The sequence below is a fragment of the Gambusia affinis genome, linkage group LG09, assembly GCF_019740435.1.
Source record: "Gambusia affinis linkage group LG09, SWU_Gaff_1.0, whole genome shotgun sequence".
NCBI lineage: Eukaryota > Metazoa > Chordata > Actinopteri > Cyprinodontiformes > Poeciliidae > Gambusia > Gambusia affinis.
Window position 1 is genome coordinate 22,370,654 of NC_057876.1, and position 12,997 is coordinate 22,383,650.

The 12,997-nt window shown below is 37.4% G+C and overlaps 2 protein-coding genes across 3 annotated transcripts; both read left to right on the plus strand.

Moving 5' to 3' along the window:
• The first annotated feature begins 158 nt into the window (after nt 1–158).
• On the plus strand, nt 159–7,426 carry arl13a (ADP-ribosylation factor-like 13A). 2 transcript variants are annotated; one of them, XM_044127907.1, is made up of 10 exons: nt 159–248; nt 2,359–2,475; nt 3,698–3,768; nt 3,846–4,098; nt 4,190–4,295; nt 4,599–4,804; nt 4,897–5,005; nt 6,384–6,654; nt 6,746–6,862; nt 6,967–7,426. In XM_044127907.1, the coding sequence occupies exons 1-10, from the start codon at nt 229–231 to the stop codon at nt 7,026–7,028; spliced, it is 1,332 nt and encodes a 443-aa protein (XP_043983842.1). In that variant the 5' UTR covers nt 159–228; the 3' UTR covers nt 7,029–7,426. The 2 variants fall into 2 exon arrangements, with proteins under 2 accessions (XP_043983842.1, XP_043983844.1); XM_044127909.1 differs by having other exon boundaries at nt 6,947–7,423.
• A 1,702-nt stretch (nt 7,427–9,128) lies between these two features.
• Nucleotides 9,129–12,876, plus strand: tmem35 (transmembrane protein 35). Its single transcript, XM_044127910.1, has 2 exons — nt 9,129–9,506; nt 11,639–12,876. Exons 1-2 carry the CDS (start codon nt 9,387–9,389, stop codon nt 12,002–12,004), a joined length of 486 nt encoding a protein of 161 aa, XP_043983845.1. The 5' UTR covers nt 9,129–9,386; the 3' UTR covers nt 12,005–12,876.
• The last annotated feature ends 121 nt before the right edge of the window (nt 12,877–12,997 follow it).

Below are 12,997 nucleotides of genomic sequence, written 5' to 3' on the forward strand. Positions count from 1 at the left end.
CCTGGACGGATTTATTCACCTCCATCTGGTAAAGTTAAAAAGGAAACCTGCGCCGTCCAATGAGATTTTTGACTGAGACTGTGCGCTCTCTGATTGGTGGAGAAGTGAGCACAATGTTTCCCAGGATGCACCGCCCACATGAGGTGACTAACGGCTTACCGTGAGCCTGATTAACTGAGCAGCAGGTGGGTGCAGGATGTTAGTCGGGACCATCACCCAAGCAAATGCATGGACATAGATCTGCTTCTGTGAGTATCTCCATGAATTTTTACATTTGCATATTTTGATACGTAATTTGCTCACATAATCTGCTTTTTATTTTAGTGCCAGCACTAAAAGATCATTTTATTGCGTTTCAGCACCTGCATGACATAATTATTACTAAAAACAAAAATCAAATAATGACATTTTGTGATGAATACTGAGTTGTAAGAGGTTAATGTGGGTTTATTTTGTAAATAGTTTGTTTTATTATCTCACTGACATTTCTGAGGAACAGCAAAATAGTTTTATAATTTCACTTGACGGTTTGGTAATTTTGTTTGAAGTCTTTTAGCTTTATACCTTGGAAAACCTCCATAACCATGAAAGCTTTTGCATTTCCAAAACTCTGACTAGAAAATTCAGTTGAAGGTGAACAACATCCAATTAACCATTTGGCAAAGATTCAAAATCTTCAGACGGCAACATTTTAAGAGATTATGGAAACTTTAAATCTGTTTTTAGTGTGTGTATGTAGGTTCTTTCTATTAAAAATAGCAAATATTTGCCTGGATAAATTATGACTGCACAGTCAGAGATGTGTTGATATATTAGCTGTTTAAGAAGCTGCGGTCTAAATCTCTGGTGGCTTTCCAAGTAATTAACTGTGTTTAAATTACAAATATGAGCAAACTTTGTCGATATTCCACTAATATCAAAAAACAAAACAAAATTTCACAATTGCAGTGCTTCCATTAGATGACAAACGCAATTAAAAATTGCACGTGAAAAAGTATGTTCATGCGATAAGTCATTAAAAACGTACTGCGTCATCATCCTCCAACTACTTGCTGTCGTCTTCTTCTTGTGCCAGTAGCAACATCATATGAGTCGTTCGATGTGAAAAAAGTAGTAATATTCATAACCACTAATTCCTTTTCCCATCCAATAATGAGTGAAATTCATGCTAGAATCTGTGTTACCAATCTGAAACCAATAATTTATGCAAAACACCCAATGTGTTTTGTAAATCTTAAAAAGAAAAGAAGTGGTGCGATTCAGATTTTGAACATTACTCTGTATCATTGGTGTCAAACTCAGTTTCATTTTGGGCCAAATCAAAAATCTGAATGTTCTTAAAGGGACGGTTGAGCCAGAATGTATCGATAAAACCATTAGTTGGTTAATATATCAATAAACAGTAGTTTCAGCATTTAACAAGTGTAAACAATATTGAACATCTTTTCAGACCGATCAGTCCATCCAGGATTTTGTGATAGCTTTTCTGTTTGTTTGGGGGTTTTTTGGAGTCAAAAGAATTTTTCTTAAGTTTGCACTAATATATAAGTAAGGCTGAGGCAGCAGTCACTTAAACCCAATGTTTTTGACCAATCCTGAGAAAAATGTGTAATGAAATCTGAAAAAAAATGTGGGGATTTGTTCATTTTGTGGTTATTTTGTGTTTGTGAAAACTAGAGGGATTTATTGATGTAATTTGGAATCTAGAGGACCACATAAAAAGCTATGGAGGGCCAAATATGGCCGCCAGGCCTTGAGTATAACACATGTGGTCTATTGTATTTATTTTAAAGTCGGAAGCAGACAATCATTTCAGTAAATCAGTAAATAAAATCATAGAATAAATATTTTTTTAATTATTATGAACTAATATAAAATGAAAACCTTGACTCCTAATTGGCATGATGGATGTAATCGATGGCATTCATCTCTGAAACTTTCCCTCATTTGCATGCTTTTGTTAAGGAACAGTAGCATATTTACTGTCCATTATTTTCAAAATGTCCAATAAAAACTCATCTGCTTTTCTGCTGAGGACAAATACGGGTCATCTTGTGAACAACACTGTCAAAGTGGGCCATTCTAAACTGGCTTCAGCAGATTATGGTGCCTGAGCAGATGTACTTGACAAACTTATATCTAGCAGGTTAGTCAGTGGCCTGAATACCTCAGACAGACCTTCTGCTCAGCGTCTACTGCAATGCACATGGGAAACTGCCAACAATCTGGGGTCGTCCCTAAAGCCCGGAGTAGACAGGCACAAAGCGTCTTTGCGTCAGACCCGACCGTAAACCCGTTTACTCCAGCTGCTCCAGCCCCGTTTTACGACTAATGCTGAGGTTTACCGCCTGCCTGCAGGTACCAGTTCCAGAGAAGATGGTGGCCGCTGTGCTCACCTTGTTCTCCACAAGTCAGCATGTTCAACCTGATGAGCAACTGCTGCAGCTGGGTCGCCAAAATCCAGGAGCCAATCAGGTACAAACTGCTGCTTTCTCAACCTGAAGCTCCAACGGAGAAATGCATTTGTTAATTTTTTTTCTGTATTTGCTTTTTTTTAATCTTGGTTGTATGTTTTGAGATTATGAAAGGAAGACTGCCAGAGTAAATGGAATAAAGGGTTTAAATGTTACTTTCATTGAATAATAGAAATACCTAAATACTTGGTCCTTTCCCCTGAAATCTAATACCTAATTTAGTTACTTTTGATGACAACATTTAGCCTAAAAGACTTTTTGGTCCACTCTTCTTTACAGAATTGTTTGAATTCAGCCATGTTGGAGTTTGACGAGCCCCATCCAAACCTTCATCTTGTTTTTTTGTTATCATCCTTCGGCTTACTTTTAGTGTCAGACAGGTGCTACTTAAGAGATTTCTTGTTTCTGCAAGTTTGGCAGAAATCATCCAGGGTTGTGGTCAGTGAAATCTAACTTTGCTTTCTACAAGACAATTTGTTTTAATAAGGCGGTGATTTCTTTTCACATAGAGCCAGGTTGGCCTGGATTATTTTTATTTTTATAAATAAACCCCTAAGGTTTTTCAAGGAATATGGTCCAAGCTTATTTCCCAAAAGTACAGCATTCCTAGCCTTAAAGAGTGTGTCATGCAAAATTCACATTTTAGATGACAAAAAATGCAAAATGTGGATTTTGCATTTTTTTATACTTCCATTTGAGTCTCAACTGCTTCTAAAAACATCCAAAGCACTACTAAGTTTATGTTTTTTGTTGTCTGGAAAATGAGCCACTTCAAAAATCTTCCAAATATAATGTCACAAATCAGCAGACACTGCCTGTTACCTAGCAACCCAAGTAGAGCTCTAACTGGTTTGACTGATGTATGTGCTGTACAATGGCTGCTGGAAAATATGAGAATATATTTTGTGGTTGACCACCCAGAAACCAATTGCTGCATTATTGCTTGTTGTGCAAGAGGCTCTACTTATGCTTTTCAGAGATGTACGGTTGTACAATTGCACATCTGTTTGCAGCCATTTTCACGTACAATGTGAACATTCAGTTAAGTGGGTGTGGCCAATAGGAGCTTATTTGGATTTAAAGTGACAGAGGCCTTAAAGAGGTCAAAAAATGTAATGAACATGTTTTATAGAACCCATTGACCGATCCTAACTTGTTCAAGGAAGCATAATATGTCACCTTTAAAAGAGAACTGATATAGCTCTGTTTTTATTTCTCTGAAGGAAAGTGACCATTCTCGTGGTTGGTCTTGACAAAGCAGGAAAAACCTCATCTATCAGAGGGATGTTAAGAGGTACAGTCCTAAACACACCAGCGTTAGATATCCTCAGCAGGAATGTAACTCCTGACTCACCTGTTCTGCTGCTCCAGTCCCTCCTGGTGTCGACGCAGGGCAGACCCACGGCTGCATTAAAAACGAGCTGAGAGTGGAGAACTACCTCGTCACGCTGCTGGACACCGGAGGATCACTGGAGTCCCGTGGAGTGTGGAGGGAGCTCTACGGAGAAGCCCATGGCGTCATCTTTGTGGTGGACTCCAGCGACAGGCAGAGGATGAAGGAGGCCAGGGACGTTCTTGCAGACCTGCTGAAGCAACCGAGGGTTGCAGGAAAACCCATATTAGTGTAACGTCTTCCTGCTTTTAACATGACTTCTAGTTCTGATTGAAATTAAATTATATTGGATTAATCGCTACGTGTGTTGTTGTGCTTTCAGGTTGGCAAACAAACAGGATAAGATGAATGCGCTGCTGGGAAGTGAACTGATTGAGATTCTTTCCTTAGAGAAGCTGGTCAACCAGAGCCGCTCTCTGTGCCATATTGTGAGTAAAGTTCAGAGGTCGCCTTGGAAACAAGGTCATAGAAAGACTGGATGTAGACACTCAACTTGGATGGATGGAAGGAAGGATGGATGAGTAAATGGACGGAAAGGCAAATGCACTGACTGATTGATGGATGGATAAACAAATCGATTGATAGCTGGATAAAAGGCAGTTTTTACTTTACTTTATTTTCCCTATTTAAAATCTACTTATATTCTAAAAGTTTTCCATTAGTTTAGGAGTCCTGATGACAATAAAGTCAGATTGAAATATGAAGAATGAACCTTTTGTTTTTCTTCCCAGGAGCCTTGTTCAGCCTTAATGGACCTGCGGCGCTGGTCGGACAGAAAGACTCTGCGAGGGCTCCGCTGGTTGCTGCGAGCTGTTTGCCTGGATTATCCGGATCTGTGTGCCCGGGTGGCGCAAGACAGCAAGCGGCCTCTGGAGCCCCGGGAGAGAGAAAAGAAAGGCAGAACCGAGAAAGTGCAAAGAATATCCAAACTTGAACGGTACTGTTAGAACCAGAGAAAGACTGAATACAACAGAGATTGATTCTTTTAACAAGAGCTGATGGTTAATTTTCACTTTTGTCTCACCTCAGAATGAGATCCAGTAAGTCGGATCTGCGTCAGGTTCATCGGTCCAGAGACAAAGAGAAAAGGAACAGTGGTGAAGGAAAGCTGCAGCCCATTAGGAACATGCTGCAGAAGGTCAGAAGAACATCGGTTTTCATCACGGCAAAAAAAAAAAAATGCTCTGGAAATAATAGACCAGACAGCAAATTTCAGTCATCGTGTACATTACAATTACTTTCAGTTCACATTTGGGACGTTTTTTGTTGTTGTTTTGGGGATTTCTACTACTATTTTGGTCTAAACTGCGTCTTCAAACAGTCGAAACAATTTAAAATAATCATTTTAATAAAACGCCTAGAAGTTTTTTTGGGAGTAAGTTAATGGTTTTTGTAGTCTGGAAACTTAGCGGTTTCAAAAACCTCCAGACAGTTGAGTCATAACCAACAGGCACGGAGACGTTACCTAGCAACCCAGCAAGCCCAGCCTAGCTAACTCCCTTGGGGAGCTCGCTAGCAACCCAAGTGAGCTTCGCCCTGTTTAGCCAGCTATTTTTACGGCTGTATGCGCTGTACAGCGGCTGCTTGAAAATGCAAAAATATTGTTGTTGACTTACTACCCAGAAACAGGAAGATAATACTTTTCAAAGATGTACGGTTATATAATTGCGCATCTGTTTGCCGCCATTTTGAAGAGCGAGTGCAGACGTTGAGTTTTGGGGCGTGGTTATCAGCAGCTTATTCAGATTTAAAATGACAGGAGCTGCCTTTCCATTACACATGCGAGAATATCTTTGTCGATATCCCGCTAATGTCGAGAAAACACATTTATATAAGAAACGCAATTATCACACCTAAGTCATTAAAAAACTTGCGACGCCACTATCCTCCAACTACTTTCTGTCGTGTTCTTCGTCTTTTCCGCCCGTAGTGACAGTGAATGATCGTGAAAGATCCCTTTTTTTATTTTCAGTAATTTATTAGATTGTTCTAATCTTGTTTTATGTGGTGTGAATTTGCCGCCGTTGAGTTCTTTTCCTTTTTTGTTTTCTTTTTTTATGTGTTTGCGTTGCAGTTTTGTGCAATATGCTAATTTTGATACAGCCCAAAATCCATCCTACGGTGGTAAGTTTTTATTGAAAAACGAGAGTTTCTTTCAAAATTTTTATGTTTCCATTAAGCAAATTTATTGTCGTAATTGCAATTTGCCCAATTATATGGTCAATAGAAACACAGCTAGAGGCCTTGAGCGGCTCATTCAGAAAGATCAAAATGGCAGAACTGATCAGACTAAAATTACATTATCTAAGAATGATTTTGTGCCAAAAAATTTAATAATCATGTTTTGTATCCTAACTTGTTCAAACAAGCATAATAAGTCACATTTTAAATCAGCTAAATTCTTAACATGTCTTTTGGAAAAGGTATTTTGTTGCTATCTAAAGTGAGAACCGAAATCTGAAGAATCTGGTAGATTACACATGAGTAACAACAAAATAATGAGTCTTGTTTTCCAGGAAAACACACTGAAGAAGAGGCTGAGATCAAAGAAGATGAAGAAAAGACCAGTGAAGGTTAAAGAAGATGTTAAAGATGTTGAAAAAGCATCTGAAGAGGAAGAGGAAGGTGAAGCAAATGAAGGAGAGCAAGAAAGTTCTGGAAGCAGAGACAAAGCCAGCAGTGCCCTGATCCCTCCGAAGAAAGGCAAACTGAAACGCAAGACAAAGGTGAAAGAAGAAATGGTGGATGCTCCAGAATCCCTGGAAAGCAATGACACACCAACTAAAGGTTGTCCTTATCTGCCCTATGTTGTTCATTATGTATTTCTACATTGTGTGTAGAAATAAAACCTCATATTTAAAATTTATTTTACATGTAGCTAAAGGAGAAAGGAAGAGGAAGAAGAAGGTTGTGAAGGTAAAAAGAAAAAACAAGATCAATACAGAGGGAATGCCGGTGGCGTACTCTCAACCCGTGGACCTTTCCGCAACCTTTGGTGAGGCACAAACACTTCTTCTTACCTCCATCTGTCAGATAAAATAACCCAGGACTCTGAAAATACAAACTTTAATTTAAACAGATGAACCTGTCTCCCGGTAGATCTGTACCGACAAGCAATCCAGGCTCTGAAGGAACGTCAGGATCAGGCTCAGGCACAGTGAATCCAGTTGCTTCCGACTCTCCAAACAGACACAACCTACAATCTACAGCAGTAATACTCAAAACACCTCATCCACTTGGAAATAACTGCTACTTTTTCCAAACAAGGAACATTGTATTGACCTCCTGACCCCTGAGCATTTGAGGAGAAGTCTCAGTGTGCAGTGAAGGGAAGGCAAAAAAAGAAAGTCGTGTTGTACAGTGTACAAAAAAGAGAAAACTTAGGCAGTTTTGTGAGTACCTGGCCAAAATGTTGATTTGTAGTTCGTAAAATGTGATCATTTTTAAACTGTATTTTTTAATATTATTTGAGAATTATCCAACAATGAGCTGATATCGTTGCAAAAACTGCTCTAGATCTGATTAGATTATGGAATGTAATAAAAACATTTTCTCTAAAGTGGCTTGTGTCCTGTTATAGTCGGACAGTTTGGGCTCACCTTTATGGTTTGGATGTTTGGAATTAATGTCCTAGTGAAGCTATTTTCACATTTTAATCATTAAAGGTCTCCCAAACTGAGAGAAAAGGAGTATTTTCATGGAAGGCAGCCACAAACAAGCCGTGACCTGGAAGCACTGGAACATGTGATTGACCTTGGTGACCCATGTTTTCCATCACCTCGGACTGAGAGCGAGAGGAGGACGGGGAAAAACTGACCTGCTCCTGAATCAAGTTCTTCAACCTTGGCTAAACATTTCTCCTGACTTCTTTAGGTGAATTTAGAAGTTGACCTTTGGATACAAAGATGTCAAGGATAAAGCTCTGAAGTCAGGCGACTGTGTTTTTTCCTGCTTTGATTTTTCACTTTTCACAGTTTAGATCAGACAAACTTTCCAGACTTATTACACTACAGATAAACATAATCTGTGTTTATTCACTTTTTGAAATTGGTGGTATTCCTTGTTTTCCAGTGGTTAACCCTTTAACAAGAGATTTGTTTTCAATGTCTGGAAAAAGTAGTTTTATAATCTGATAAAACAAAGATGAAGCTTTTTGGCCAAAATGACGTTACGTTTGACGTGTTGAAGTAGGTTTAGGCGAAATGACTTAAAAATAAAATCTCAATTTTATTTTTTTATGTTTTGTTTTTTCATATAAAATATAGCAAAAAGTAAAATGTGAACTTTTGCAGCACCAAATTAAACTCTAAAAGGATGCAATTGGAAACTCAGAAGCAATAAATCTAAAAAAATAAATCAGTTTTTTAGACATTGAAATTTTTTTTAACCTAATTTCCTATTTTAATATATTTTTTGTTATTGTTTTCTTTTCTGAAAGAAAAATTAATTACAAATGATAGAAAAATATGTTCAAAATGATTTTATTGTCCCTTCTGTGAGTTGTACATGGCTACCAGGCTAAAACATTTTTAAAATTGTTTAATTACAAGAATATGGTCATAATTAGCGGAGTAAAGATGCAATATTACCAGAAGAACGTAGACTCTGTCTGACAAGATAGACACATTTGTTTCATAGTCAAAATTTAAAGTCACGCAAATAAAACATTTCTTAATAATTTAAAAGCTGTGATCATACTTTTACAGAAACTTTTAACCGTAAAAGCTTAAAAATAAATCCAGGAGCAGTATCTTGTTTATACAAGAAAACTTTCTTAAGATGCAGTATTAAATTGAGAATGTTTCTTATTTTTCAAAACTGGTAGTAATAAGATTAGTCTCTCAGTAAAACTAAAATATAGTGAGAAAAGAGTCATAGCAAGCCCCTTTATGTCTTATTAACAAGTCCAAATGTGTCATAGGAGCATACTTTGATATCTCGTTCTGGTCATAACGAATTTGTTATGGTATGATCTTCTTGTTACAACAAGATACTGCTCCTGAATTTATCAAGCTCTGGCAGAATGTTTCCATACGTTCCATTTTCACTTTTAGTGCAAATTTTTAATTTTACAAGCTCGCATGTTAGCTCAACCAATTTAATTTAGCTTCTTCTGTCTTGTGTGACAGAAGAATTATTGTCCATGGGGCCTGTGGACAATAGTTTTGTCCACAGGCCCCATACAACCCGGACGAAGCTGAATTAAGCTAATCCTGTGCAGTGACTCGATAGCGTGTCATGGTTGCCTAGCAACACCAACTGCTGCCAAAAGTCATTCCTTCTCAGCGGTTCAGTTTCACCAGTCTGTGGCCTAATAGCGGTTTTAAATTGCTCTCTGTTATGTATAATTGTGAAGAAAGCCCCCCACTAGGGGATGCGACGTAAAGTGGCGGTGGCACCGTGTCGCCATTTTTTTTCTGGTTCATCCAGAAGCCCATCCCCCTGGTTGAGGGAAACCGTCCGACTTTCATCCACTCTCCACTGGGAAGCGGCCCGGCTGCGTGTGCGGCGGTTGCAACATGGCCTCGCCAAGGACAATAACTATAGTGGCCCTTTCTTTTGCTCTGGGTTTATTTTTCGTGTTTATGGGAACTATTAAGCTCACCCCGAGACTAAGCAAAGATGCCTACAGTGAAATGGTGAGTAAGCGTAGATTTTTTTAGCGCATCATTCGGGCAAAATGAGAGCCATTGTTCTAGGCTTGCTGCAAACGGGCTCGAATATTAACACATGGAGACGCTGACCTAAATAATGAAAGAACCGGAAAATTAGTTCTTTGTAGAGCAACGTCCCACATTAAAGCCTTGTTATCCCTGTGAAGAATTGGGTTATATTGCAGATAAATGTGGCTCTGCTGTAATCATCATTGTGAAGGTCATTTTATTGTAAAATAAACCTTATAATATTTATCCATCAATGTATAACGCATACAAAAAATTTCCGAAATAGGCGCTGCGGAAGCACTTTAATGTAAAATATATATTTCTTGTGAAGTCGGTGTATTTACTTACATTTATGCAGAAATAATAACGATTTACTATGTGTATGCATTTAAAATTGAGGTTGCACAGCTTCCTTTTTGAAAGAAAGAAAGAAAAAGAAGAACTGAAGAGCAATGGCGGCGTATTCGAGCAATTTCTGAGATGCACCTGCAGGTGCTGATGTTGAAACATCCTGCATGGATCAGAACTGACTGGAGAGCATCCCAATGATCCCCATTAAAAATAAAATACAGTCATAAAGGCATATATTCATATTACACATTAATTAATGTTGGAAATATGTAAATAGATAAATATAGAAATAAATAATTGGATTCAAAATGAGAATGGATGGAGTGAACTTAAAATTTTGACATAATATATGTGTAATTTATTGTTAAACGTGCAGATAAAAGACTTTTGGGGATACCCAGTCACTGCATACCTACCAAGGCCTCACAAAAACAAAAACAGCTATAAAATAAACTTTCTAATTTTTAATAAAGGTGCTTTACTGTAACAATTACATTCAGCAATACAGTAGTACTGATAAACACTTAATAATTGCATTTATTTATATTTGGAGGTGTAAATGCAAACATTTATTGTATTGTGCAGAATTAGTAGTTACAACAGTTCTGCAGAGTTGCAAACATAATTATTTATTGTCACATGATTTTTTTCACAATAATGATTGATGATCTGACATTAGACCATTCATAAATCATATATTAAAGATGGATTGTTTATTAGTATGTAATTAAATAATTGAGTGTATCAAAATGTGGCTTTGTCGTATGTTAAAGATAGACTCATGATTATTTATTTGGGTATTTCATTATTAGGATTATTTATAGAATGCCTGCGCTCCCATGTATCGTGAAAATAAACTTTCTCTGTTTTGTCAAAAAGACCCCAGTAGGGATTGACAATCATTGTATTAGTTATTGATATGAAATGTAATTGTTAGTGAAATGACCATGATAAAAATTGTGGTTGGTTTTAAAAATTAACCTACCACAATTTTGATCAATTATGTTTATGAAGTCTCACAACAAACTGAATTTGAAAATCCTCCTTTGTTGCTTTAATGAGAGCATAAGTATTTACAATGTCACATGAGTTAAATGTAAAATTATTTATATTTTAATCATTTTTAAAATCTGTTATTTATGTAAGTATGTATTTGGTAGACCATTGACATATTTTATTTTGTTTTTATTTATTTTATGACATATTAAGTCAGGTATCACATAATTTCTTTATTTTCTTTTTGACGTTTGTCTTGTATTTGGGTTCTTTTGTCCTTTATAATGTAAAAGGGGCTCTTTGAAATACAATTTAAAAAAATTGAAATAATTCTAGATTTGTTTAATCATATACAATTTTTGAGAATTTTTGAAATATATTTGATAAATGGTTTGGCCCAAAAATTTATGGAAGATTTCTGGGTGTGTTTAATGTATTGTTCTTAGTGTTTTTGACACTTTCTGTCACAACACAAGCAGGTCATGTCTGCACGTTTGCAGTTAACAATAGCCATCCCAGCAACTTAGCAACATTCTTGCTATATTTTGTGACATTTCAGGAAAAAAAAAATGGTATGGGCCAAAATCAAAATCGGCAGGCCAGGCTTTTTAAAGATTGGTGATCGGATAGAAAACTGCAATTGTTGCACCCCCAATAGTAACTGTTTAAAAAACTATAATAACACTTGAATCTGCTGAATATGGTGAAAGCATTAGCAGAGTTTTTAGCTTTTTCTTTGTGTTTTTTTTTTTTTGTTTCAGAAAAGGGCGTACAAGAGCTATGCCAAGGCGCTGCCAGGTCTGAAAAAGATCGGCATCAGCTCCGTTCTGCTTCGCAAGATCATTGGGTCCCTAGAAGTGGGCTGTGGAGTGGTGCTGACCCTGGTCCCGGGCCGGCCGAAGGATGTGGCCAACTTCTTGCTGCTGCTCGTCATGCTGGCTGTGCTGTTCTTCCACCAGCTAGTGGGGGACCCCCTGAAGCGATACGCCCACGCTCTAGTCTTTGGTATTCTGCTTACCTGCCGGTTGCTCATCGCCCGGCAGAGCGATGATCGGCCAGAGCGGGAGGACACCCGGGACGAGCTGCAAATCAACGACCAGGAAAGGAACAAGGTCAAGCAGTCTTAAGGTCTTCATTGGTAAAGGAAGAAATGGATTGCAGTAATTGAAAATTAAAGGGAATCATTCACTTCTCGTAATAACCCTCCACTTATACATATCTTCTGTCGTCCAGCTGGCTGACTCATTAAGTTCACCAATTCCTCTGCACTTCCACTGTGAAACTAAGAACTCATGTTCCTTTTCTCCTCCGCATAATTGTGGACAATCATGCCTGATTGATCTCAACTTATTGTCACCACAGTCCTGTTTTCTATTTATTTGAGTGCTGCAGCTGTAATAAATGTTTGTGTTTTTACTTGAGTACATATTTTAATTGTTGATTTGAGAATGCCGTTTCTCCATCAGTCTTTGGATCTATTTTTTTCTAATTTGTTTTTATACCGTAAGTAGCTAGGAGAGACCTGTTATAAGTCAATTTGAAGCATGCTTAATTTAGTCAGGAGTGCATAAGCCAAAAAAGAACTGTTGATAAAATTTTGTACCACTTACATGTCAGCTTTTCAAAGCTGTGGCAACACAAGGATAAATTACATAAAATAATGCAAATGCTCATTTACGGTTTATTTCAGTAGATATTTCTGGGTGTGCACATGATAGTCTGTTTTAAAATAAAATAATCTGAATATTCTCTTTCTTCTGCCAGGTTTAGGGCAACACAGATTGCCTCAGGTGTTTGCTGCTTACTGGTACAGCAGCAACTTAACCAAAACAATTATAATTTTGTCTGTAAGAACTTGTATATTATTCCTTGTAATTCACTGTTACAGTACAAAACTGGGTGATTTTTTTCATCTTTGAGCATTTTAGGTGCAGTTACAAATCCTGTCAATATTTCTGTAAATGAAGAACTTTAAATAAAGAATTGGAGGTGAGAGGGACTTTTTCCCCCTTTTTGTCCATGCCTTTTCATTGAAAGTTAAGTCACAAGAAACAAAAGAAACAAGAATCAAAATGTTCATATTTTTTATCAGGGAAACCGCTAGCTTCTTCTCTCACCAA

Bases quoted from the DNA above. Each gene is read 5' to 3' on its own strand.
- tmem35 (XM_044127910.1), top strand. From the start codon at position 9,387: ATGGCCTCGCCAAGGACAATAACTATAGTGGCCCTTTCTTTTGCTCTG. The intron at 9,507-11,638 runs GTGAGTAAGCGT...TTTTTGTTTCAG, and splicing joins AAGATGCCTACAGTGAAATG to AAAAGGGCGTACAAGAGCTA.
- arl13a (XM_044127907.1), top strand. From the start codon at position 229: ATGGACATAGATCTGCTTCT. The intron at 4,099-4,189 runs GTAACGTCTTCC...TTGTGCTTTCAG, and splicing joins GCAGGAAAACCCATATTAGT to GTTGGCAAACAAACAGGATA. The intron at 6,863-6,966 runs GTGAGGCACAAA...GTCTCCCGGTAG, and splicing joins GGACCTTTCCGCAACCTTTG to ATCTGTACCGACAAGCAATC.